The 24,613-nt window shown below is 41.9% G+C and overlaps 1 protein-coding gene across 2 annotated transcripts in view; it reads left to right on the forward strand.

The window, feature by feature from the left end:
• The first annotated feature begins 416 nt into the window (after positions 1-416).
• Abca1 (ATP binding cassette subfamily A member 1) overlaps positions 417-24,613 on the forward strand; it is a 127,116-nt gene continuing 102,919 nt past the window's right edge. The window contains exons 1-2 of one of the 2 annotated variants that reach the window (XM_074051340.1): positions 417-683; positions 19,323-19,486. In XM_074051340.1, coding sequence (XP_073907441.1) covers positions 19,421-19,486 — 66 coding nt within the window. In that variant the 5' untranslated portion in view covers positions 417-683; positions 19,323-19,420. The remainder of the gene's footprint in view (positions 684-19,322; positions 19,487-24,613) is intronic. The other variant, XM_020172047.2, reaches the window with a different exon arrangement.

The following is a 24,613-nucleotide window of genomic DNA, read 5'->3' on the forward strand; positions in this document are numbered from 1 at the left end:
GAGTTGGCGGGGAGTCAGCTTTCAGCTCTCCCTCCCCCAATCCCTAGGCTGAGTAATCTAACAAAGAGGAAAAAAATGCAGAAAACATTGGTTTAGAGGAAACGATTTCCTCCAGCTCCGCCGGCTGCCGGGAAAGCGGAGTGGAGCGTCTCCGGCGCAGTTCAAGCACGGAGTTTCCCGCTTGCCCGAAGCCGGCAGGTCAAGGCCTGGGCAGCGCACGCGGGGAGTGGACCGCGGGGTCCGCCAGGTCCTGGCACCCCTCGCCTCTGCCCAACCTGGCCTGCAGCAGCGCCGCGTCGCCCGTTTAAGGGGCGGGCCGCAGCTCCACGTGCTTTCTGCTGAGTGACTGAACTACATAAACAGAGGCCGGGAAGGGGGCGGGGAGAGAGGGAGCAAGCAGTTTGACCGATAGTAACCCCGGAGCTCGGCACAGCCGAATCTATAAAAGGAACTAGTCGCGGCAAAAACCAGTAATTCCGAGGGAGAGTGAGCGGGCCGGGACCGGCCGAGCTGAGCCCACATCTTCTTCCCTAGCTCGGGTGGGCAGGACAGGGGGTGCCGCAGGATCCACGCAGCCAGAGCTAGTTTCTCGGGGTGCTTTGCACCCTGTTTTGTCTTCCCTTCTCCGGAAGGGTTTGTGCAGGGGTGGGGAAAAGAGACGCAAACACCAAAGTGGAAAACAGGTAAGAGGTTCTCCAGTGACTTGGGCGTCATATTGTTTGGGGGCCGAAGAAGCTTTGCTTTTGGGAACTTTGGTCTCAGTCTCCACATTCCCACCTTTTGCAACACAAATGAGGCGGGGGCGGTGTAATCCGAGAGAGGATGTCCTAGGACTAGCTGTGGCGACCCCGGGACGCGGTGCTTCTGCATTCCGGGCTCGCCCGGCCAGGGAGCATCCCTGAGCATGGAGACTCAGGCGCAGTATCCCGGACTCAGCGAGGTTCGGGGCTCCTGGCCGGGCTGGGGGCGCTGCTACTGGGGTGGAGAGAGTGGCAGATCCGTCGCCAAGCGCTTCCCTTTGTTTGGAAGCGCCTGAGCCAGCTGACCCCCACCCCCATCCCCACCCCCTGTGGCTCTGGGGGGGCGGCACCCACCGGAACAAATGCCAGCTCTGAGTCCCCTTTCCATTCTAAAGAACCTGGTCTCTGTTAGACTGTGATCTGGGGAATCGGCTCAGTGCGCCCAGGACTGGAGCGGCGTGTCCTTGTTTCCAAAGAACTCGAGTAGCAAGTGTCCCAAACGGGTCCGTTGTGCTGTTGCTCCCCTCAGGCCTCGGGGCTTTGTTTGACCTAGGGGTCCTTCCTACAGTTTCCTTGCGCTCACCAGAGCTCACCCGAGCTGCTGTTCCTGGCGCAGCGTATGAGGGGGTGGGGGCACGAGTTTTGTTCCTTTTAAAGACAGAAAACTTAAGGAGAGCCTGCAGAAAAACGGAGCTGGGGTGCTCATTCCTTCCAACCTCCCGCCCCATCTTCCTGTCTTCTGTAGCGCCGTCCCTGGGGGCGGTTTCAGGCCCGGCACCGGTGGGGATGCGAGGTGGTGCAGCGCAATGACCGCGAGTAACCCCGGCGGCGGGCGGCGGGCTGCGGGCGGCGCAGAACTTGCCTCTGAGCGGCTGGGCTGGGTTCGGCGCTGGGGGCGGGGGCCTGGGCGCGGGCTGCGGGTGGCCCCGGGACACTGGCCCGCAGCGCCTCCTGGCCGGGTGGCCTAGGTATCGGCCGGGTGGCAGGAGGGCAACTGGGCTCTGCTCTACCAGGTGTCGTTGCTCTCGGGTTCCAACTGGGAATCTGGGGACGATGGGTGGTTGTAGCCTGGGAGGAACCACGCGGCTTTGGGGAAAGCCCATTTAGGGTTTTTTGTTGTTGTTGTTAGTTTCCTGACTTTTAGGCCATTCTAAATAAGAGAAGGTTCTTGGGGCGTCTGCCAGTGCTGGGGTTGTGTGTAGATAGCCGATTTTTTTTTTCCAGCATTTGTTAGAAAAAAGAAAAGAATGATTAAAAAAGAAGAAAGAAAGGAAAAATGTATCTGGCACTAGAAGTATTTGGCCTTCCTTATTTGCCACATTGCACGACCAGCTTTTAAAACCCAAGACTTTTGAATGACACCTCACAAAGGGAGTGTGGTAGTATATACATTTATATAATAGAGAACAGAGTTTTAATCTTCTTTTCGGACAAAGGTTGCATACCAACTAAAAAAGTACTTAGTTTCTTATCTCCCCCTTTATTTCATGATTTTTCTCATACCTACCACAAAATCATGGAGGCTTACCGTTGTTCCTATGAATTTTTTTTTCTTGAGGAACTTCTCCCACATTGAAGAAAGTATGAAAGCATGGAGAATATTCCTGATAGAACCTCTTTAGATAGTATAAAAATTTTCAAGTGCACAGTTTACAATGCCAGTCTGTTTCTCAAGTGCTCCCATAAGCCATTAAAATAATTCGTAAGAGGATTTTTTTGGAAAATTGAACTGAATACACAGCAAATCAGTGTCTATTTGAGAACAAACAGTAGAATCTGAAGGACCAGGGAAGGTCACCAGCCTTCATAATGACCACATCCCTTTATGGGACAAGAATTGCTACCATAGAGTAATTCATGAGTTCCTTTGCAAAAGTCAGTATGGTGTTCCAGAATGGCATATCTGACTATAACAAGGATACCTGTGATATGTGTGCCTTCTTTGCAGGTGAGCATTTGAAATCTCAGCTCTTGTAAGTACTTCAGTTGGCATCTAAATGCAGGTCTGTAATGGACCCTGGACACATTTACAGTTCATGTGAGACAATGCATTAGTGGGGGATTGAAAGAGAGTGATTAGGGCTTGGTTGTTTTCAACCTTGAAGGAAGTTCCAGGGCAAACATTAAAAATGAATGAAACTAAATGAAACTCAGCGACTCAGTCTTTTATTATCTTTTGTAACACTTACCCTGTATGGATGTAGCACCTCTCTTATGTGGATAAGAGTTGGAATATTTTCCCATTTAAGTTTCTTAAATTTTTTTTTAAGTTTAGGGATCTTCTCTCCCATAAACCAGGATGTGTACACTTGCCGTATTTGTAGCGATCCCAAATTGTTGAAGCTATTTCAATTATTCAGTTATTAAGCTTCTAAAGTAGTTAAATGGACAAAACAAAATGTACATTGTTTTTGCATTTTAAAACATTCTAAATACATTTTTTTGGGTGGTACTGGGGTTTGAACTCAGGGCCTTGAGCTTGCTAGGCAGGCACTCTACCACTTAAGTGATGTTCCTATCCTTCTGACATTTTTACTTGCTGCTTAGATATTACAGAAATAATGCAATTGTGATGTCCCTTGTGGCCAATTAGTCCAGCATCAGATTTTAAAAGATCATTCTGAATATTTGTTTTATTTAATTGTGCTGGAGGAGAGCCTACTCTGAGACCATCTTTACATGTGCAAATGGAAACACATGAACGGCAAAGTTATTGCAATGTTTAGGTAGTAGACATGTAACACTGTGTGCTAACTACTGTTCTAAATGCTTCTCAAATACATTTAGTCTTTTCAACAGATTCATTTACTATCCTGGTTTTATAAATTAAGAAGGTGAGAAGTCAACTATTTGCCCCTGGCCACATACCTTGCAAATGGCAGAACTTAGATTTGAACTCAGTTCCAGAGTTCTTTAACTCCCACATTAAGCAAAGTGTTGGTACAATTTTAGCTACTGTGAGCTGGGAACTTTGAAGGATGTTCCCCATATTCTGTGCATTCATCAGCTATAGCCCTTATCAGAATCTACAGTGTGTGTAGTTCTTCCCTTTTGCCTTGAGGGGGCCAGCCAAATTCTCTTCAGCATGTTGAGACCTTGGTTACAAAGGGATTGCAACACTATGGAAAGAACAGAGAGTGTTATTTGCTCAACTCTAATTTTTTTATTTGGTTTTAAATGAAAATGATACTTTTGCTTCAGTCAGTTATTTGTGAGTAATGTGTGATCTCAAAGTGTTTTCCTGTGTGAGATGCAGTATAGAAAATAGAATGATGGAATAATTGTTTTTGAAATTATAAAAGGAACAAAAGAAAAAGGAAAGAGAACTGTTAGTTTAGTTGTTAATCCTAACTTCGCTGAATTTTTAAACTGGTTATAATGTGTGTGCGTGTACAATGTAAAACATAGAATATAATGTTTGGGATATTGCTGTTTATTTTATACTGGTGTTTCGGTAATTTTTTTAAAAACTTGATTTTTAGTTTACTTCCTCAAATTTTTAATTCCGTGTTTCTTGTGTTTATATGTCACACACGGAAAAAATAGATGATGACAGTGACAGTTACTTAATTACGTTCTGCTCTTACACTGGGTCACTAATTCATATTGCTATTCAAACATGGAACAATTAGGTATTAGTCCAACTTTTTGCATATATGCAAATAATTATCAGAGGCTATCATTTTGGGGAGGCGATTATAATTTCCTTGAGGATATGTTGAAATCTATGGATTCTCTCTTTAGAAAAAATATGCATGTATTGATTAACACCAGATTTTATGTTTAATTACAGGATATTCATGAATTCCCACAAACCCCCTAAGGAGCCATGTGGCCTTGGGCAAGTTGTTTTACTTTTCTGAGATTTAGGTTACTGTTCTACAAATGATACTACCTGACTTGTAAAGAGCCCTTTAAGCTTTTATGTTCTGTATTTAGGAGAAAGAGTGGTTCTTTGATTCATGCTACCTAGAGATAAGTTCTGTGGTTCATGCTGAGCATTAGTGTAACACAGCAGGTGATTTTGAATGGTAGATGAGCGGTACCCTGGGGACTGCTGCATTCCTGATGACGGTGAGGATGGAAGGGAGGAGGATCATGAGAGGAAAGGAAGGTAGAGGAGAGGAAGCTGTTGAAATTGTATATTTATCTGCACTGAGTGGATGAAGACTTGAATCATAGAACTAGAAGGGAATTCTTACCTGAAATGCAAAGGAGGGAGAAGTTGGTTCGATAGAATAAATTTCAGTAGCTCGAACATGATTTAGTGAGATACCAGTCCCACTTCTGAACAATCATTTGGAAACTCTTGCAAATAAAATGTCTCTATCCTGGTCATATCCATTTTGGATGTAGGTTTTGCTTTTTTATGGTAGAGTTGTGTTAAGCCAATATGAGATCAAAAGAAAAGTTAAAACTGCTAAGACTCCTTCATCCTCTATCCTCTTCATCTTTTTGCCCATTTTAGCAGGAGAATTGGATTATACCTATTTCATGAGGATATTTCTTAAATGTCTCGAAAGAACCTCCCTGGGGATAGGTGGGCAAGATGCACTGCTTTCTAAAGCATCACCCTGAATTTGATGCTTCAGAAATCATAACATAAATAAAACTGGAAGGAAGAAAGGAGAAAATTGAACAGGTAGTTCTGTTCTGGCAGGGGATGGGGAAGGAGCTCCTAAGAAGTTGATTGCGTGTCCAAAGGAGGGAATTATTATTACTATTATTATTTTTGCCATGAATCAAACTAAGCTTGTTTTCTTGAAGAAGCAAGTTGGGGAGGTGGGAGGAGGAGGGTGGCAGCTTGAAATTGATTGGGTCTGGTATTTAGATGATCCAAGGTGGATATAAAGGCAATATTTATGTAACCAGAAGCTTTTCTTGACAAGCTGAGAGAAAACAAAGGCCCAGACTGATGAGACTAGGTGACTTGCAGACCCTTCATCACTCACAGACCTTGGGTTGGAGTGTCAGAGCTTACCTTAGCTGGAATGCAGTTGATTTTTGATATGGGGAACAGAAGGAAGAGGAAGATGTACTATTAACGACGACAACTAAATGTACATGTATTTTCAATTAAGTGTGCTAATACAGAAATAATGCTTTTAAACTGAAATTAATCTGTTCAGCAAATATTTGCTAAGACTTTAAGGACTAGCGCTATTAATGTTCTTTTCAGCTTGGTGTTCAAGGTTCTTTGAGGTAAGATCGATCTATTTTGATACCTTTGCCCCAGGTTGTAAGAGTCATGTTTGAAGGAGCTCCTCCTGATTTTCTCACAGTGATTGACACATGGTATGACTCAGTAACTGTTATATGAATCTCCCTCAACAGGTGTTTATCTTTTCTCTGACTTCTAAGAACTTTTTCTTGCTATGATTTGGCTCCTTATTTTTCTGGAATCTCACATCCATTTTCCTTGTTTGCTTTGATTTGCACTGAATACGAAACTCATGTTTTTTTACCTACTGAAAATTTACCCATCAACCATACCATGGATAATAAGAGCCTAGTGTGGGTTAGGGCTTTCTGTACATTATCTCTGTATCTCATTGTTTTTTTTTTCTCCTGGTGGTATGGGATTTGAACTCAGAGCCTTGTGCTTGCTAGGCAGGTGCTCTACCACTTGAGCCAAATCCTCAGCCTTCTTTATCTCATTTAACCTTCATCTAGATAGGAAGCAAGGCTTAAGTTATTTAAATTGATGTTTTTGTAATTTATCTGTGTGTGTGTGTGTATTTTTAATTTTTTTGTGGCACTGGGGATTGAACCCAGGACCTTGAGCAATATATTAGGCAAGGTAAGCTTTCCATCACTGAGCTATGTCCCCAGCCCTGTAATCAATTCATTTTTAAAATTAATATTATATTAGTCCTATAAGCTAAAAATGAATATCAGTTGTTGCTAATAGGTAATTTAAAAAATAAGTAGAATGAAAACAAATTATTTTTGTTGCAGTCTGTCTATAAATAAACTCGTGCTTTCTAAAGGCACTAGCTAATTCAGTAGCCTGTTCTCACTTTGTTAAAAAAGGAAATTAGCAAGTGTTAAAGAGGTGTCACAGAGAAGACTAAACAATAACTCCTTAGAATAATGTTTTTATAATGGCTTAGAGGGGTGCTGAGGAGAACACAATTTTCCCATTCTGTGACTCAGTGCTTACTACTGTGTCTGTCCAACTCCTAAACTCCTCTAAGCATCATAGTAATTCATCTTGTGTAACTCTCCCACATTTGGGGAAACATGTAGGTTATCTATTTCAGTCCCATTTTTCAGATGATGTGCCTGACATTAAAGTTAAATAGCTTAGGCCCTTGGTGGCTTATAACTATAATCCCTGTTACTCGAAGAGGATAGCAGTTTGAGGCCAGCACAGGCATAATGTTAGAGAGACTCCAGTTCAAACAAATAAGCTGAGCTTGGTGGCTCAGGCCTGAAATACCAGCTATAAGGGAAGCGTAAGTAGGAGAACTATGGTTTGGACCAGTTGAGACAAAAAGCATGAGAACCTATCTGAGAAATAAAGAGGCCGGAGACTTGCTTAAATGGCAGAGTACCTGCCTAGCAAGCGTGAGGCCCTGAGACCAACCCCCAGTCCCACCAAAAAAGAAAAGTTAATAAGAAGCTCATGGGCCAGATATGTAGCTAATGGTAGAGCCAGGGATTTAACTCAAGTCTTGCTGATTTCTGAGTTTGTGCTTTTCTGACCTTGCCAAATTTGAATTAGAGAGCTTTCCATCACTATAGCAAAATACCTGAGATAATCAGTTTATAAAGAGAGACAGTTTCTTTTGGCTTACAGTTTTGGAGGTTCCAGCCCCTAACTGATTGATACTGTAGCACTGGGTCTCGGGAAGAGACCATCATGGTGGTAGGGTCTGATGGAGCAGTTGGCCAGGAAGTAAAAAGTCAAAAATCAAACCACCACCACCACTTTAAAAAAAAAAAAAAGAGAGGAAGAAACCAGGGTCCTGCAATCCATTTGGTAGGCACTGCTCCACTGGCTTAAAGACTTCCTACTGATCCCACCTCTCGAAGGTTCCACTACCTCCTAATAGTGCCACTCTGGATACCAACTCTTTAACACTTGGGCCTCTGGGAGATATTCAGGATTTAAACTATTTAAGCAGCAGAATTTCTTATGCTGCTTCCTCCATGATGCCTTTCCTTGAACATTTAAGGAATGCTTCTGTCCTGTGTGTTCCCATAAGCATTTTAATACTAGTTTCCAAAATATACCTGTTGCACCCTACCAGCAGTGTGTGAGGAAGGAGACACATGTTTGTGATGGTGTGGTTTTAGTGTGATGGTTTCTCATGCTCCCTGGGCTGTATTTTCCATGGCCACTAGTATCGGGGTAGCTTCCACTTGTTTTCTGTTCTGTGGCTCAAAGAGGTATATGCCTGATCTAAATTCACTCTCCAGCTATCATTAGCTGGAAATTAAAATCTTAGCCTCTCTCCTTTTTAATTAGGGTTTTTTTCTACAATATTGGAATTTTGAAATCTTTACAGTACCCTTTGGGAGAGAAAAAAGAATTTAAAAACCACAGCCTTTTCAGCTTAAAACAGACACTGAATCCTTAAATATTGGACTGGCCTTATTTATTTGTTCTGTCTGGCCAATCTGAGTCTTAAGGGGTTTTTCAAATGGAACTTTTTTTTCCCCCCCTCTCTCAAATAAAAACTGCCCTTTGGTTTTAAGTTCCAACAAGCAGGAAATCTCTACAAAAATCCTAAATGTTGAGCAGGTTTCCTATGCACTGTTTCTGTATGCAAAAGTATAAAATCCTGATGCTAATTTTGGCAGGTTAAGATTAATTGTGATTCAAGGCAGGTATAATTTTTTTTTTAATGTTAACGATGGTGTTCACTGTGGTAAGGACCTTGAGTTCAAAATAACGAAAGCCTGTGGTCGAGCAGTGTTTATTCAGTTGTCAGTTTTGTTGTAGGTTTTGCAGATTTGGTGGCAGTGGTGTCATTTTTCTAGTTTACAATGTCAGTCATATTTCACATAATCACAGTGTGGCTTTTTCCTCTGGGGAGCAAATGGAGGGTTGTCTACACTTAGTTTGTAATGACTTCCATTCAGGGAGTGAGTGAATGTGCCAGAACCCCCCAGAGACAAGCAGGGCACTTGGTCCTCAGGCAGAGCTGCATTTGGGGGCATTGACTCTCACCTGATACAGACACTTAGCACAGTGTTGCTTGGGAGATTGGATTTGGAGTGTGTGGATTTTAAATGCCACAGTAAAACCACACTTCAGAAAAAAAAGGAGGCTAGCAGAAGTTCCACCCAATAGTTTAACTCCATTTCTCCTTGAGTACTTTTTATTTGGCACACAGAATATTTGACTTGTGAAAGTCTAATTACAGAGACACTTTTTATCAGGAATACACAGAATCTTACCACTGGGATAATACAGATTGATTTCCTTTTGTAGGATTCTCTAAGACTTCAAATAATAGTATTCATGTTGCCAATATTAAAAAAAAAGACTAAATCCTTTAAGTTTTGTTTTTTAGAATCATTAAGTGTCTGGAGTTAAGCTTGAGATGTTACTCCCCTTTCTTTTCTTAGTTTGGTGAAGCAGCAAGCAAAGTGGTTTGTTTTGTTTTTCTAGTGAAGATGTTCATTTATAAAGTCTGGAGGGCAGGTGTCAGCCTGGCACCTTGATGAAACTCTCACTTATCTAGTTAGTTGGCCTTCACTGCACTGCAGAGATGGAGGTGTCTTGGACATGACATCTACTTTCCTTGCCTTGAGCGAGAGCTGGCTGGTGAAAAGATGTTCTGGAGAAGAGTCTTGGTATTGGTTACCTCTGAGCTAGAACTGGACAAGAGTCTGCAGATTGGATTTTTGAGTTTGGCAAGAGTGAAAGGAACAGAGTTAAGATGGAAAAGTTGTGTCTAGGTGTTGATGACTTCCTTGCATGAGTTCTTGATTTGAGCCTGTGGATTTAAGAGTTCAAAACTCCTCAGCACTGGTCAAAGTCCTGTGTTCTGGGTTGATTTCCTAACATGCCATGTTAGCTGGCATGTTCACAAGGGTTCTAGAACCTCAGCCTAGTCCATTCCAGATTCTCTCTTGCTCATTTGAAGTTAAATGCTCTCCTGCTTGAACTTGTATTTCTTTGAACATAGTTGGAAATTCTGTCATGGTTTTGGGCTACCGAAACCTTTTCTTTGAATGAAATTTCTGGTTTGTTCACTACGGTAGTGAATCTACTTTAACTGTCTTTTCTCATCACTGAGGTTTTACTGGAGAAGCCTTCATTCTACAAGTGTTTATGGAGTACCAAGTTGTTGTGGGCTCAGAATAACATATGGAAACACAATAGCTCACTGTACACAGCTTATCACTTAGCAGGCCCATCTGATAAGGTAGTCTACTGGAGAAGATTGTAGGTAGACTTGAAAAAGATGGAAGAATTAGAAGGCCATAATTGCCATAGAGGCTAGAAGAAATGGGGCAGAGAGGAAACTTGAGGCCAGTGATGAAGTTAGGTAGGAAGGCAGTAGTGGGCTGCCATGAAAGTGAGGAGACAATAGTATGAGTGAATGGAGACCCCTCAATGGGGATTTAATGGTTAAACATGGCCAGAAGTGGCACCAGTATACCAAGGTAATAGTTGTACCTCTTCCAGTGAGCTGGACACGGGTGAGACTTCAGTTTGTTCTGGAAAGCCCTTGAGGGAAATGGTATCTTCTGTGCACAAAGAGAGAAGAGAGATTCCTTTAATTGCACGCCTACCCTGTGCCCCACCCTGGATGAAAGCTTCACTCTCTGGAGTGGGTAGCACTCTTCATTGTAGTAGCTATGCTTTTTGTACTTACTTTGTTCCAGGAACTGGATAAATGTTTTATATACATTATAAGCTCTGTTTTATGGAGATGATACAGGGGCTCAGAGTACCTAGGGTCTCAGAGACAGTGAATAGCAATGTTAGAATTCAAAGACAGTTTGAATTCCCTAACACCAAAACCTCCCTCTATCTATTGAACTAATTAATTCAAGAGAACCGAGCTAGTTTCTGCTGGGTATTGAGGTGGGGGAGAAGGAGGGGGTGGAGTGGGTGGTAAGGGAGGGGGTGGGGGCAGGGGGGAGAAATGAACCAAGCCTTGTATGCACATATGAATAATAAAAGAAAAAAAAAAAAGAGAACCGAGCTAAAGATTTGGGGAGTTTTCTACATAGTAGAATAGGCCCAAAGGAAAGGAAAGACAATGAAAGATTTGGGTCTGTCTATCCCCCACATCTGAACATTTTTATAACATACCTTTCAGGCTGGGAGAAGGCATCTCTTGGAAAACCCTCCTTACAACAACCGGGAACATAATATAGTCAAGTTTTTCTGCATATCAAGGATTGCGGTTGGAGGCTTGCTTGCTTGCTTTCTATAGCTCAGGGTGTTTATGAATGCCATAGCCCCTTTCCTTCAAGTCCCTCTTATTTTGACATTATGGTTATAGTTGAAATTTTTGATTTTTTTCCCTTATGATATATAATGCTGGCAGGCTGATTTTTTTTTTTCCTCTAAGAGAAAGTTTCATTTTCCTATGTGCTCCATACCTCTGACCAAGAAAAAAGCAAATAGTTCTTTGTTTGCTGAAACCTTCCTTTGAAGGTTGCTCTTTATTTGTTTTGTAGACATCAGCAGAAGAGGGCTATCTCCAACATTTTGTTAGAATTTTTCCTTATTTCTACCACACTGAAAGAAGTACTTGAGTTTAGAACAGATCTGCTCCAGAAAGTCTGGTTTTTCAGAGTTTTAAAAGTCCTGAGACCATTTAGCTGATAGCAACTGGAATGTGGAAAGTAATAAATAGAACTGTTGGTTGTCCACATATCAGGGGCATGATAGGAATAGCTTTAAACTTTTAGGATTTCCTTTAAAAATAGCATTGTTGACAACATGAGGAATTATTTTTTTGTTTCTCAAAGGGTAGTTATAGATTCATATATGGATTTCTTCTTTTAGTTTTTAAGTATTTTCATAGCTATCACTTTGAAAATTAGCTATTGGCAAATAATTTTGTCTAGGAAATTAGATATGTGTTCTAGTGTGAAAGAAGGGCATACAGTTATCAATAATCTTCATTTTGCTAATAATCAAGTATGTATGATGCATTTGGTTCTTTTACCCCATCTCACAGTTTTAGATTATTGGAATTGATAAATCATTGGATCTACATATTTTTCAATGGGTAGAGTGCTAGCAGAGCTTCTTCTGGAATGAAGAAATTCTTCTGGAATGATAGAATGATTTCATTTTGTCCTTGACTTTTACCTTGAAGGGTTTCTTACCCCTCTTGTCTTTTCAAATGTAAATGTTAAAATATTACAGTTTAAGGAGGGTCATAATTTCAGGGGTAGCCATGACTGCTCTATAGGGCTCTTTAACTCAGGGCAGTTTTGTTGGAATTGTGGGTCCACAACATGTTTGGCATGCAATTTAAGAGACACTAGCAAGGACAGCCTTAAGAATAGAAACTCGTTAGCATCTGGAGGTCAGGGAAGTTAAACCAAGGCAATCAAATTAGCTTTGAGCTTACTATAGTTGATGGGTCACTTTGGGCAAAATCATAGGATGACTCAAAAAATCTCCTACCAAGTGGCAGCCATGTCCTGTCTTCAGTCATGGGTGCAGTGACTATTCCAGCCGAGTCTTCTGGCCTTTAGTAACCTCATTAGGCTTTCCCTAATAAGGAAAAGGTGACTACTGATCCATGACATATGTTCAGAGAGGCAGTTAGAGAACAAGCCTTTTCCAAAGCAGGCATGCTCTGTTGGGCTTACAAGTTTCATTCATATCCTGATGTTACAGGACCCTGCCCATCCTCTGGAGATGAGACACAGTCACATCTGTGAAGCTTGCATTTGCATCAACCTCTCATGAAGAGGCAAGCACTTGAGCTTTAGTGCTGACAACTTTTCCATTCACATGTGACACAAGTTACAGTTACCTCCAGCTTTGTAATGTGTTAGCTAGCTGTTTATCGATAGAAAGCAACTGGAACACTGTAAAATAGACACACTTTTTATTTGTCCATTTTTTACCTCAACTAGAAAAAGGGCATCTAGAGACAATTTCAGGAGCAAAGCTGTTATCAGAAATTTCAATTTGCGTAACTGGAAATTTGTCTTTACAGAGCAGAAGACACACACATGTGCACACATACACACATTTAAGTTTATATATTTACATATTTAAATTTAGAGGTATAACTGTCATATAGCCACTGTTTTTAAAAAATAAGAATTGGTTACTGGCTGCATATTCTGGGTATTGAACTATTTGGATTGAACTCCTAAGCAAAGTGCTTTCAGAGGAATAAACAGTTTAGTTGGAAGGGGTGTATAGTTGTTGAAAAGTGATTTCTTGTGCGACCTGGGGGCCAGCTCTAAGTCTAGGTGAGTCACTTGCTTTTGGGAGGTCCTCAGCTTCTCTACCTGTAAGATTGAAGGAGGGGTGTGCTGATAGGTCTCCAAAATCCCCAGGCACTTTATCTACAAATACAACCATGAAATGGGACATAGACTTGGAAGGGCTTCACTCTTCTACCCAGAGGGCCCGGCTTCTCTGTCCGTTGAGGCATGGCACTTATGTGGTCCCTGCTTGGAGACTTTGCTTTTGGGGAACCTGTTCTGGCTAAGCAGTGGGGTTTGACTGCCACCCTTACATAGAGCCCAGCACTAGTGCTCACAGCTCACATGCCAGCAGTGTTCTTGCAGAAATGAACAGGTCCAGCCCAACCTTTTGTTACTGTACAACAGTGGTTTCTGGTAGCATTGTGAACACGTAAGTATTTTTTTCCCTCACTGCATTTCCATCCAAAGCAACTGAATGAATGCTGCAGAAAGGTAGAATAGGCTACAGGAGGAGTTCCTGTTTTTCTTTTGGCTGTGCCAAATTGGAGTGTATGTGTAGGTCCTCCTGTATTTTTAGTATGCCTTTCTGACCTCTCCTTTCTTTTTCTTCTTCTTCTTTTTTTTTTTTTAAATAGTTTTCTTCTCTCATGTCTCTTTGAAATGAACACATCAAGACCAAAAGGCTAAAAAAGCTTTGGTCAGGAAGAGAGTGAGGAACAGAGTTCTAGGTGACCAGGGTTGTCATTTCCTCTTCTCACCAAACTGCCTGTGAACCTCCTATTTTTTCTTTCGCCAACATTATTGAGTCTGTCTGCCATTCCAGGTTTTGTTTTAGGGAAAAGTAATAAGAATTTGTAATGCTACTACTTAAGTGACCCCTTTGGGGATAACATATGTTTGTCACATTCATTGTCTTAAGGATGTTTCATCAGAAAGATGTTCATTCCCATGTTGTCTGTTTTCCACCTCCTCTGCTAGAATAGACATCCCATGAAAGCAGGTACTTTGCCTCTCTTGATCCCTGCTGAATCTTTGGGGTCTGGAACAGCACCTGGCCCATGATAGGTGCTCTGTAAGTGTTTGTTGAGTTAATGGGAGCCTAATGATGTTAAGGCTGTAGTTGTTTGTGGAATTGATAAATAGCAATGAATATTTATCTACTATATCACTTCTTAAGGGATCACACAATAATCAGGTTTTATATTATGCAGTTTTTAGACCTTTCAAGGCATAATTTCAGTTGTGGGGTCTGTTAATTATCAGAATGTTTGGGTATCATATTTATTTACATCTAATTTACATATAGTAAAATCCACTCCTTTAAAGTATACAATTTGATGACTTTTTGCAGATGTACACAGTTGTGTAACTCCCACCACTGTCTGGATATAGAACATTTCATGCTCTTTTGTGGTCTGTCCTCTCCCCCACCCATAACCCCCAGCAACCACTGACCTGGTTTCTATTGTTTTGTCTTTTTCGGAATGTCAAATAAATGGAATCAGGCAATAGGCAGGTAGTCTTTTGCATCTTGCTTATTCTCCATAAAGCTGTGGAGACTTATTCATGTTGATGCATATGTCAGTAGTTTGTTTCTTGTTGCTAAGTAGTAGCATATCATTTTTTATTTACTCATCTGTTGATGGATACTTGGGTTGTTTCCAGTTTTGAGCTATTTTGCATAAGGCTTCTTATAAACATTTATATGTCTTTTATTTATTTATATATTTATTAATTATTTTGGTGGTACTCGGGTTTGAACTCAGGGCTTCGTGCTTGCTAGGCAGGCGCTTGTACCACTTGCTAGGAAGGTCATACCTACAGCCCTTTTTTTCCTTTGGTTATTTTTGAGGTAGGCCAGCCTGGACTGTGATTCTCCTATTTTAGGCATCCTGTAGTAACTGGGGGGACAGGTGCATGCCTTTTTGGTTGAGATGGATGGAATCTTGTGAACTTTTTGCCTTGTTTGGCCTGGAACCGCCTAATCTCAGTCTCCCAAGTAGCTAGAATTACAGTTGTGAGCCACCAGCAAATGCCTGGCTCATTCATGTAAGTCTTTGTGTGGACACATGCTCTCATTTTTTATAAGATAGTGTGAAATGTTTCAAGTGTCTCTTCCATTTTACAATCCTGCAGTTTGTATATCGAGTATGGTTGCTCTACATACTTAAATTTAGTGGGTGTATAGTGAAGCTCATTGTGGTTTTGATTCACATTTCTCTGCAACTAATGATAGTAAGCATTTTTCCTTATTTGGAAAGACTGTATTTCAGCAGCGTTTGGTATTCTGTAGATATGTGTTCATATTTATTGGCTCAAAATGTCAGTTGTACTCGAATATTTCTAAACAAATTGGTCAGACTTTTGAGCATCACTTTCTTGAGCTTTATACTGCACAGGGTTGACATGTGGGAATTATCAAATTGTGACAAGGAGTAGTCTATCTGGGTGACTGACACTGATGACAAGACCAGAGAGACTGCCCCAGGACTTGAGCGTGAGGATCTGCAGAAAGCCAATTTCATGGCCCGAGTGGCCTTGGGAGGGCTGATCCAGCCTTAGCTAAACGTGTTTATGGGCTGCAGACTTAGATCCACTTATGCTTTCCAGGAGTCACTTGGGAAACTCAGCAGTCCTTTGTGACCCTCTTGCGTGTGTGGTCGGAGTCTACTGAACACAGAGCTCGCTCTCTGGGGACAATTTGCCTGAATCCATTAATCAGGCTTGAGAAATCAGTTAGCACAGACCCAGGAATGACACCACCCTTGAATTCTGAGACCCTGTTTCTTCACCTAATTAAGGTGAAGCACACATCCCCTGAGTTCTCCCTGCAAGCTGGTACTACGGAAAGCAGTGATGAAGGAACCAAGAACATCCCTGCCCTGACTTAGAGTGGGGACAGATTTTGCTAGGGAAAGTGGAGGTTGCTGGGAGCACTCAGAAGGACTCCTTACCCAGGACAGATGATCAGGAATGGACTCCTGAGGCAGTGGCCACTGAGTGGAGACCCAGGATGGAGGAGAAGTTAGGCAGTCTGACAGTGCTGGAGAAAAAGTGTTCAGGATAAAGGGATATGCCTTGAAGTCCCAGTGTAGGAGAGGGCCTAGCCTGTGAGTTCTTCTCTAGGGCATTGCAGAGCGGGTAGGAAGAGGTGAGAGAGTTAGCTGGAGGCCCAGCAGGGAGGCTGGGCAAACTCTGGTGAGGCTGGTGAGGACTGGACTGGACTTAGGGTAGTGGGAGTTGGTAAAGGGTTGGGAGTGAAAGGTTCAGTTATTTGGTTTAATCGAATAACTTTGGGTGTTCTGTGATAAAACGGTGGGAGTAGGACAAGACTGGGAGGCAGAGAGGGCAATGAAGTGGCTACTGTGGTCATCCAGAAGCAAGATGAGAGTGGCCTATTGACTGGTGACTGTCAGTAGGATCCTTTCCAGCTAGTAACTGGAAATGTGTAGAAGGGCAGGAGTGACTGTGCTACAGTTTTGAAACATTAAAAAATCCAGTACTGCCTTTTTTCTTCCTTTTTTTTTTTTTTGTTTTTGGTTTGTTTATTCACTTCCTTAGAAAACTGATGTGGAAATGTCCCTTTGGCTTTCATTAGCTGGACAGAATGGTTTAGGCATTGCCAAACCCTCCTCTTTGGATAGAATTTCTCTCAGCATTGATTGCTGTGTTCTGAGATAGGGATATGGGCGGGAATTGTGTAGAAGGCCTGAAAATGCCAAGGTAGGCAGGAAGGATTGAGCAGGAAGCTTGCCTGTCTGCACACAGCAAAGCCAGAGGAGAACTTTCTACTGCTGCTTTGAGCAGCTTCTTCCCAACTTCCTCTATGTGTCTCCTGGTTGTCTTGGAGTAAGAATTCATGTTTAGAGTCCCAGAAACTCAACTCTTTAGAAAAATACTCTACAAGAAAACTCCTCCTGGCCTTTTTTTTTTTTTTTTCTTTCCTCATGAATACTTTGTAGAGATGCATTTTTCTTCTCCTCTTAGTTTCTCTGCTCACAATTCAGGGGAGGCAATTCTGTACTTGTGTTTGGTCCTGGGGACCCAAACACTAGCCTACTCAGAATTTGTCCTTCCCACTTTACCTCTCCTACCTTTTCAGAAACTCATAATGAATTTGCTAGAAATAATAGAATGGCTTTTTTGGACAGGGTATAACCATATATCTGCTTTAGGGCCTCAATAAAACAGAGAAACATAAGTAGGGGGAAGGGAACTTGCATTTCTTTGGCACTTAAATTTTGCTAGGTACTGTGTTGGGAACTTACTTATATTATCTTATGTAATCCTTTGAATATCATACAAGGCAGGTATTGTCATCCCCTGTGCTCAGCATAAAAGCCTTGGATGGGGACAATGGTTGGGAAGTCCAGGCTAATGCTTGTCAGGGCTCTTTTTGCTAGGTTAGTTTTCCTTTGTAAAATAGCATATTGTGTTCCAGCCTCCTCAGTGTTACCTTGGGAATCTGAAAAGATTCATGTACCTTATAAATCAATCAAGTGATTCCCAGAGAGCAGCTTTAACAGAAGAAAAATCCAGGTAGTTCTTTATTTCAGTGTTTCTGGAATGCAAGCCCTATCCTAACTCACTCACAACACAGTTTGGGATTTCAAGCATGCATCTCACAGTGTTATTTTGGCTGTCAGTGCTGTGAGGGGACAGTTGATGTCTTTAAGCAAGGAATTGCAAACTGATGTGGTAGTGCTGGTCTAAGTCTTTTCTCTTTTTGGAAAGAGAAACTTTGGGGGTGTGGGTCTGTGTCCTTTAGAGGTTTGCTGAACAAATGATGAAAAAGGCTTTAAGGCTTGACTGCCTCAGACTTACTAGATTGCTAATTCATGAATTAGAATATGTCATGATAAGGCATTTCTTCTGGACATTGAAAATTCCCTCCAATCTTTTTTGTTGTTGTTGTTCCTAGAAGTTTTTGAACTCTTGTGGAGTGGGGGGGGGGTAAGCAGTTAAAATCCCATCAGAAATTGACCTTTGAGGTCTTCTTTGGACTCAGGGATTTTAAGACCAGTTTCTGCTTTTGCATCCATAAATGGGTTTGCATTCTTGTGCTGTTGGTTTCTTTTGCCTAATGTCTCACCCTACCTATACTCGACGGCTACTAGAAGCTTAAATGAACTCTTTCATAAAGAAAGCTGGTTTCTGATTTCTGCTGAGGGTTTGATACTACCAAGTACTGACAGGGCCTACCTTTAACCCGAATATCCCTCCCTTCCTTCATTTTTTCATTTTCTGCCTCTTCCTTAGCTTTAACTTCAGCCTGACTACTTGGGATTATTCTAGCATTAAATAAATACAGCTGATGGTTGGGCAGCAGGGACACGTAGGATGTTGTATCTTTTATTCATGAGAATTCCTCCTTGCCCCACATGGTGAAGCACTCCTCCAGGAGGCACCTGTGCATCTGACAAGGCCATGTGTTCAGGTGTAGGTAGAGCAGGGCCAGAAGTATGCTGCATATGTTGTGATCCTAGGAGCCTGTCACTTTCACAGATGCTGCCCTGTGCCTGTCTTAGCAGACTTGTTTCTCTATGGGATATGGTTTTCTTTCCACACAGACACAGCACTGGAGTATCTTTGTCACCCAGGTGTCAGGTGTTGGTGGCATTTCTTTTGTGCTTACTCACAGTCACCTAAGACACACTGAGGCTTTCCAGACTGGGAAACTGCTTTATTGATGGTGCCGTGTGTCAGTTGAAGGACTCAGCTTTGTGGCTAGCTGAGAATTTTGTCTGTATAGAATTTTAGGGAATAGAATAAATCATCACTCCAGGCTTGAGGCAGAATTTATAAATATTACTGACATTTCATAGAAAAGGAGGCACTTTCTTAGAGAAGGAAGGCAGATCTCTGGGATTTCAGTATGTCATTTCCATCCTCAGTGTTTTGGCCACCTAAGGTTGTTCCCTCAGTCTGCTTTCAAGAGTACATTTGTCATTCCCAAATGATCATACTAGTAGAGCTAAAATGATGAGGACCATAACATCTAGCTCCACACTGCTGCCAGAAAACTGTCTATAGCCCGTTTTCTAGAGACCACTGAGGCTGGGAGTCAGAATTTACAACTAATTGAGGAACAGTCATGACCCTGACTTGGGTGTTGGAGGAGGTCTCTTAGGTGAGAGGGCTGGAGTCACAGCCCTCTATGGCATAATTGTAGCAATGTTTGACAGCTTTGTCTCCTGCTTTATCTTTCAGTTAATGACCAGCCACAGAGTCCCTGGTGTGAGCTCCAGCCACTGCCTTCAGGGCTTCCGAGCTACACACAGGTCACTGTTGGTGCCAGCAGAGGTATCATGGCTTGTTGGCCTCAGTTGAGGTTGCTGCTGTGGAAGAACCTGACTTTCAGAAGAAGACAAACAGTAAGCATGGGTTTCTTTGGGGATCTCTCATGCTTTCTCCATGGTGTTGAGTTGGGGGCTGGGGGAGGGAGGGAAGGGAATGCTTTTAGGTTTTATACGCTGATTAAATGAATCTGGTACTGATGTGACCCTATGGCTTAGCACAGAGGAAGATTTGCAAGCAGGCAGAAGTGTTAGCTTTAGTTTATGCTGTTGCCCAGGCATGAGTTCTGACTTCTGGAACCTGGCAGAAAAATGCCCTGATCACTGTTTCCTTTCCCTAAAGCTCTGGAGCCACCTGGCTCTCTAAGAGCACCTCATGGCCTCCTGTCTTTCTGGAAGTTGGGAGTGAATTGAGTTCCTGGCCCAGTTCTTAGAGATCAGTGTTAGGATCTCGTGGTGTTAGGGTAGACTCGCACCTTTGGCTGCAAGCCTAGAGAGCTATAATAACTGAGGCTTGTATTGTGTCTGTGGAGGGTTCTAAGCCATTCATTTCTCAGATGGGCCAGTATTGCCTTGAGGAATCCCGAGAAGATCACCATTAATGTACAGGTGAATGGCATTTTCCACAGAGGAATGTTAGGGCTGTAAAGCAGGGTGAGTTCCCTAAATCTCAGGCATTAGCTCTTGGCTTTTTATCTCTGACCACCTTTCTTTACTGACCCCATATAGTTCTCAGGGCTTAGCTAAACCTCTCTGTGCGGTTTCTAAATCTCTTTCCTGTCCTGCCTTTCCCTGAATTCTCAACTTGCCTTCCCTCTTGACTTCTGAATGAAGCTCAACTTGTCTATAACCAAATTGATCATCTTTCTGAAACTCAAAGAGCTATAAAGAGTCTTGAAGAGAATTTAATGCATTGTTTCTCAAAGTAGAATAATGCTTGGGCCTTCTTTAAAAGAACAAAAATACCTAGGAACCTGTGTTCATTAACTTTCTTTTTCTTGTAATGTTACTTAAACATGTTTCTATGTCAAACTATGTCTGTACTCTTTATGCTTATAGGCTATGATATTATGGTATGACTCCTGTAGATGTACAAACTAAATGCAAACAAAATTGTAAAAACAATACAATTCAAATTATCTCCCAAAGTGTGGTAAGGCAACTAACATTGTTTAGCCAAAGCCCAGCTCGTCAGTTGCAAGGTGAATATGGTAGTGGATGATACAGTGTTGCTCCTGATTTTGGCCAGTCTTTATTACTTTGTGCTAATGAATCAGTTCTTCATTCATTTTTCTACTAGAACATTTTTAAAAAATTTTTATTTTTTTTTTTAGAACATTTTTTATTTGATGTCATTTGGCTTTCATTTGGTTCATTACCATCATTCATAAATTGAGTCTGCATCTGCTTCATTCTCATTAGTCTGTTATAATCCCTGGTGCCAACATAATTGCACATGCAAATATGAACTTGGGCTTTGAAGTTTTGTGCCAAAACTTGATGCTAAAGTAAGCATTCAAAAAATCCAGATATGTTTATCAGAATTTGTTTAGGTGACCATTGAAATGAAAACAAAATATTTTAAAAATTATCATCATCAACTATAATCCTTCAAAAATATGTACACTGTTTCTACTTTGGGAAACACTGATTTTGTTCAAAAAAAGTCATGAACAAAATCATGTTATAAATGGGGAATCTGAGTTCCAGAGTCACTAGTGAGAGAGTGCAGGGACTAGAATCTATGTGTCCTGTCTATTTTAGTAATAATAATAGTAAAATAGAATGTATTATATCAATATAATAAGAAAAAGCATTTAGAACAAGCTTCCATTTGTTAGGCACAATGTAGGTTATTTATTTATTTACTTTTTGCAATATTGGGGGATAAAATTCAAACCTTGTGTATGCTGGGCAAGCACTCTGTTACTAAGTGAGTTACTAACTGGATTATTCTTTTAAAGCCCCATGAAGTACTGTTTTCACTCATGTTATAGCTGAGGATTAGTGCACAGAGAGGTTAAGTAATTTCCCAGAAGTCCACACTGCTACAAAGGAACAGAGGTAGGGTTCAAATCCAGAGAGTCTGACTCTAGAGTTGGTATTCTACATCACTATGTCAGATTGCCTTTTAGTAGTATCATTGTTTTTTCTGTCCTTCATCCCAAATCCTGAAGTTTCTGACTTCTCCCTTTCCTTACCTCCTGTCTCTTGCAGTTGTTGCTCGGGTCCTGGTATTTTCAAGTCTGGTATCTTTTCCCTTATCTTCATTGCTTAGCTACTACTGTACGGTTCACATCCCCTGCCTCTTCTGAACCTGGTAGCAGTAACCCAGGTGGTGGGAAGTTGTGAGTTGTGAAAACAAACACATCATCATAGGAATGAAAGGGGGCTTAAGGGTACCCAGTCCAAACTAATGGTTTTACAGAAGGGGAAACTGAGGCACAAAGCAGAAAGGGATTTTCCTAAGGTCAAGCAGCAATTGAGCTTGGACCCGAGGCCAAGATCTCCTCTTTCCATTTAATCACAGTGACTTTTTTCCTGCCCTTCTGAATCCTTTGCATTTGCATTGCAGCTGGGAGGAGGAGGAGGAAATGGCAGGGAAGAGGTTTTCTGTGCTCAGCCAGGAAAGGAATCGGGAGCACACTGTCCTGGAACAGGATATGGGGGCCATGTGGCCTGGCCAGTCTCTACTGGTTTTGAGCTTGTTGCTTCTTGCTCAGTATTGCTTGTTTAAAAGGGTTAGGATTAGAAATGGGCAGGGGGAGCCAAACGCAAACTGTGGCAGAAATAGGAACACAACCCTCCGACACAAAAAGCCTTTTTTAGATGTTACACTGCAGCTTGCTAGTCTGTTTGAGTTCCTCCCTTCCTGATTTCTAAAGGAAATCCATTTTGCTGAATCAGAAAGAAGGGTGGCTAAATGCTCAAATGGTCAGAGCTGGAGCTCTAAAGATCTAGTCTATCCCTTATGCAGTTGATGTAACTGGGGTTGTGAGGGGTGTAGAGGGTCCAGAGAGGGTTAGTTATGGAAGTAATACCAGAACCAATGTCCTGGTGACCCTGCAAGCCAGGCTTTTTTTTTTTTTTTTAAAGCAAGCTTTGTTTTATCTACACTAAAGGTTTTGTGTTCCCAAATCTTCCATTCTGACTGGTAGCTACTTCCCAATCTACTTGGCTTGGTTTTCTAGGTTATATTGTTTAGGCATTGCAACTTGTAAAGGGTTTTGGTGACACTTTGTTAGCTCACAGAACCAGCTCTGCTCATTAGGTGGGGGAGAAGTTAGCTCAATGCATGGAAATTCATTGCATGCTTTTCTGCTCCTAAGATCTTGGCATATATATCTTTGGCTAGGAGCCCAGCACAGAGCCTGGCACTTGGGATGTGCTTAATAAGAATTTGCCAAATGAGTGGTAAATGTGCTTCTGGTCCATTAGCTACAGGTCTTGAGGAAGCTCTCCTGCTCCAAGGTCTTGTGTCCTGCTGCCAGAAGGAATGGAAAAAAATATGTAATACACCCCAGAACAACCCTGTTGAAAGACACTTCTCAGTGTCCTTGTTTGCTGATGAGTTCTGGGGACCCCTCTGCTGTGTCACCATTGTGCAGACTCATGGGGACCGTCAGCTAGAGTTAGTTTTCCGCTGTTTCTGTTGGGCAGAGAATGCATTGAATTCAGTTGCGAAAGGTGAGTTCAAAGCTCAGTTTGGGTCCAAAGTACCCATTAGCCTGTGTGGGCAGCAGTCATTCCGCACAAACAGCGTTTGGGACAGGAAGGGGGAGGGGTTCAGAGTTCTAAGGATCTTCCGCTGGCCAAGGTCTCCATGAAATAGATGGGACAAGTGAGGATGGCTATATGGCCTCTTTTCTTTGTCCTTTACCATTTTTTTTTCAGTTAGGTCTGACCAACCATGTATTTGGAAGAATAGAAAATTCTAACTTGAAGGATACTCTTTAATGGACACTCTTTAATGAAAAGGAATACTATCAAAAACCCCCCTCCTTTCTGAGCTATTAAAAATTTTTATAGAGTGGACAGAAACTCTGAATTCTCTCCCCACTTCCAGTTTCATTCACACCTCTCTCCCCTGTCCTTAGTCCTGGCCTACTAGCAGTGGTTGTGATCCTAATCCCAGCTTGGCTACCATGTTCCTCAATCGCCTAGGGAACTCATTTCTCCAGAGCTTTAGTTTTCTCTTCTGTGGAATACAGAAGGTTAGAACAAGTAGCCCTTTGATGTTTCATCTGGATGGATATTTATTGAGCACCTATTACTTGTGGAATATTGAGCTTGGTATATAGTGTTAAACCAGAGAGATACTTTTCCTACCCTCACAGAGCTTACAGTTTAGTAAGGGAAGCAGGAAACGTAGCAGCACATAAATGAAAATTTAATTGCAAACTACGATAAGTGTTAGGGAGAAAACAACCAGTAGCAGGTGTGAGTAGGGACTTTATTTTAAATGGAAGGAAGTAATATTTAAGCCTAAAGTCATAGAACTTGAGCAGCAGTGTTAGCCAGGCAAAGATCAGAGGCTCAAAACTTAGGGACATTGTGTTCCAGGCAGAGGGACTGGGCAGGGACACTTTCCTGGGTCAATGATCAGAAAGAAGCTGGTGGTGCTGATGGCGTGAAGGGAGATGTGAAGGAAGATGTGGAGGGAGATGGGTTGGGAATAGAAAGGAATAGATCATATAGGGCCCAGCAACTGGGAAAGGGCAGTTGAATTTTGTTTTATATTCAAAAGGAGTCCCTGGGGTAGGCAGGCAAGCGATAGTCACTAGGGTCAGTCTTGTGGTTCTTGTCATTGAGGGAACTTGAGTGACAAGAGCCCTGGAAGCAATTATAATCATTACATACATACATGCCATTTTTTGCTCTGTTTTGTTTTTTTGTTTAACATTATTTGATGTGTATGTTCCCATATTGCCAGCTCATATTTATGTGTTCCAACTTGGGCTGATGTGTTGGCTGCATTTGGCAGTTTTGAAAGTACATTTATACCTATTATATTTCAATTTCCACAGTAATTCTGAGAGTTATGCAGTGCAATTTCTGAATCACAAATGAAGAAGGTTATTATTGTTAGTAAGTTAATAAGGGGAGTGTTTGAATCTCCTTGCTCCAAACCTACCATGGGATGATGCCATCAACATTCCAGATAGCTTTACATTAAGCCATCAAGGACATTTTTATATTATAAAT

This window comes from Castor canadensis, chromosome 13 (genome assembly GCF_047511655.1).
Source record: "Castor canadensis chromosome 13, mCasCan1.hap1v2, whole genome shotgun sequence".
NCBI lineage: Eukaryota > Metazoa > Chordata > Mammalia > Rodentia > Castoridae > Castor > Castor canadensis.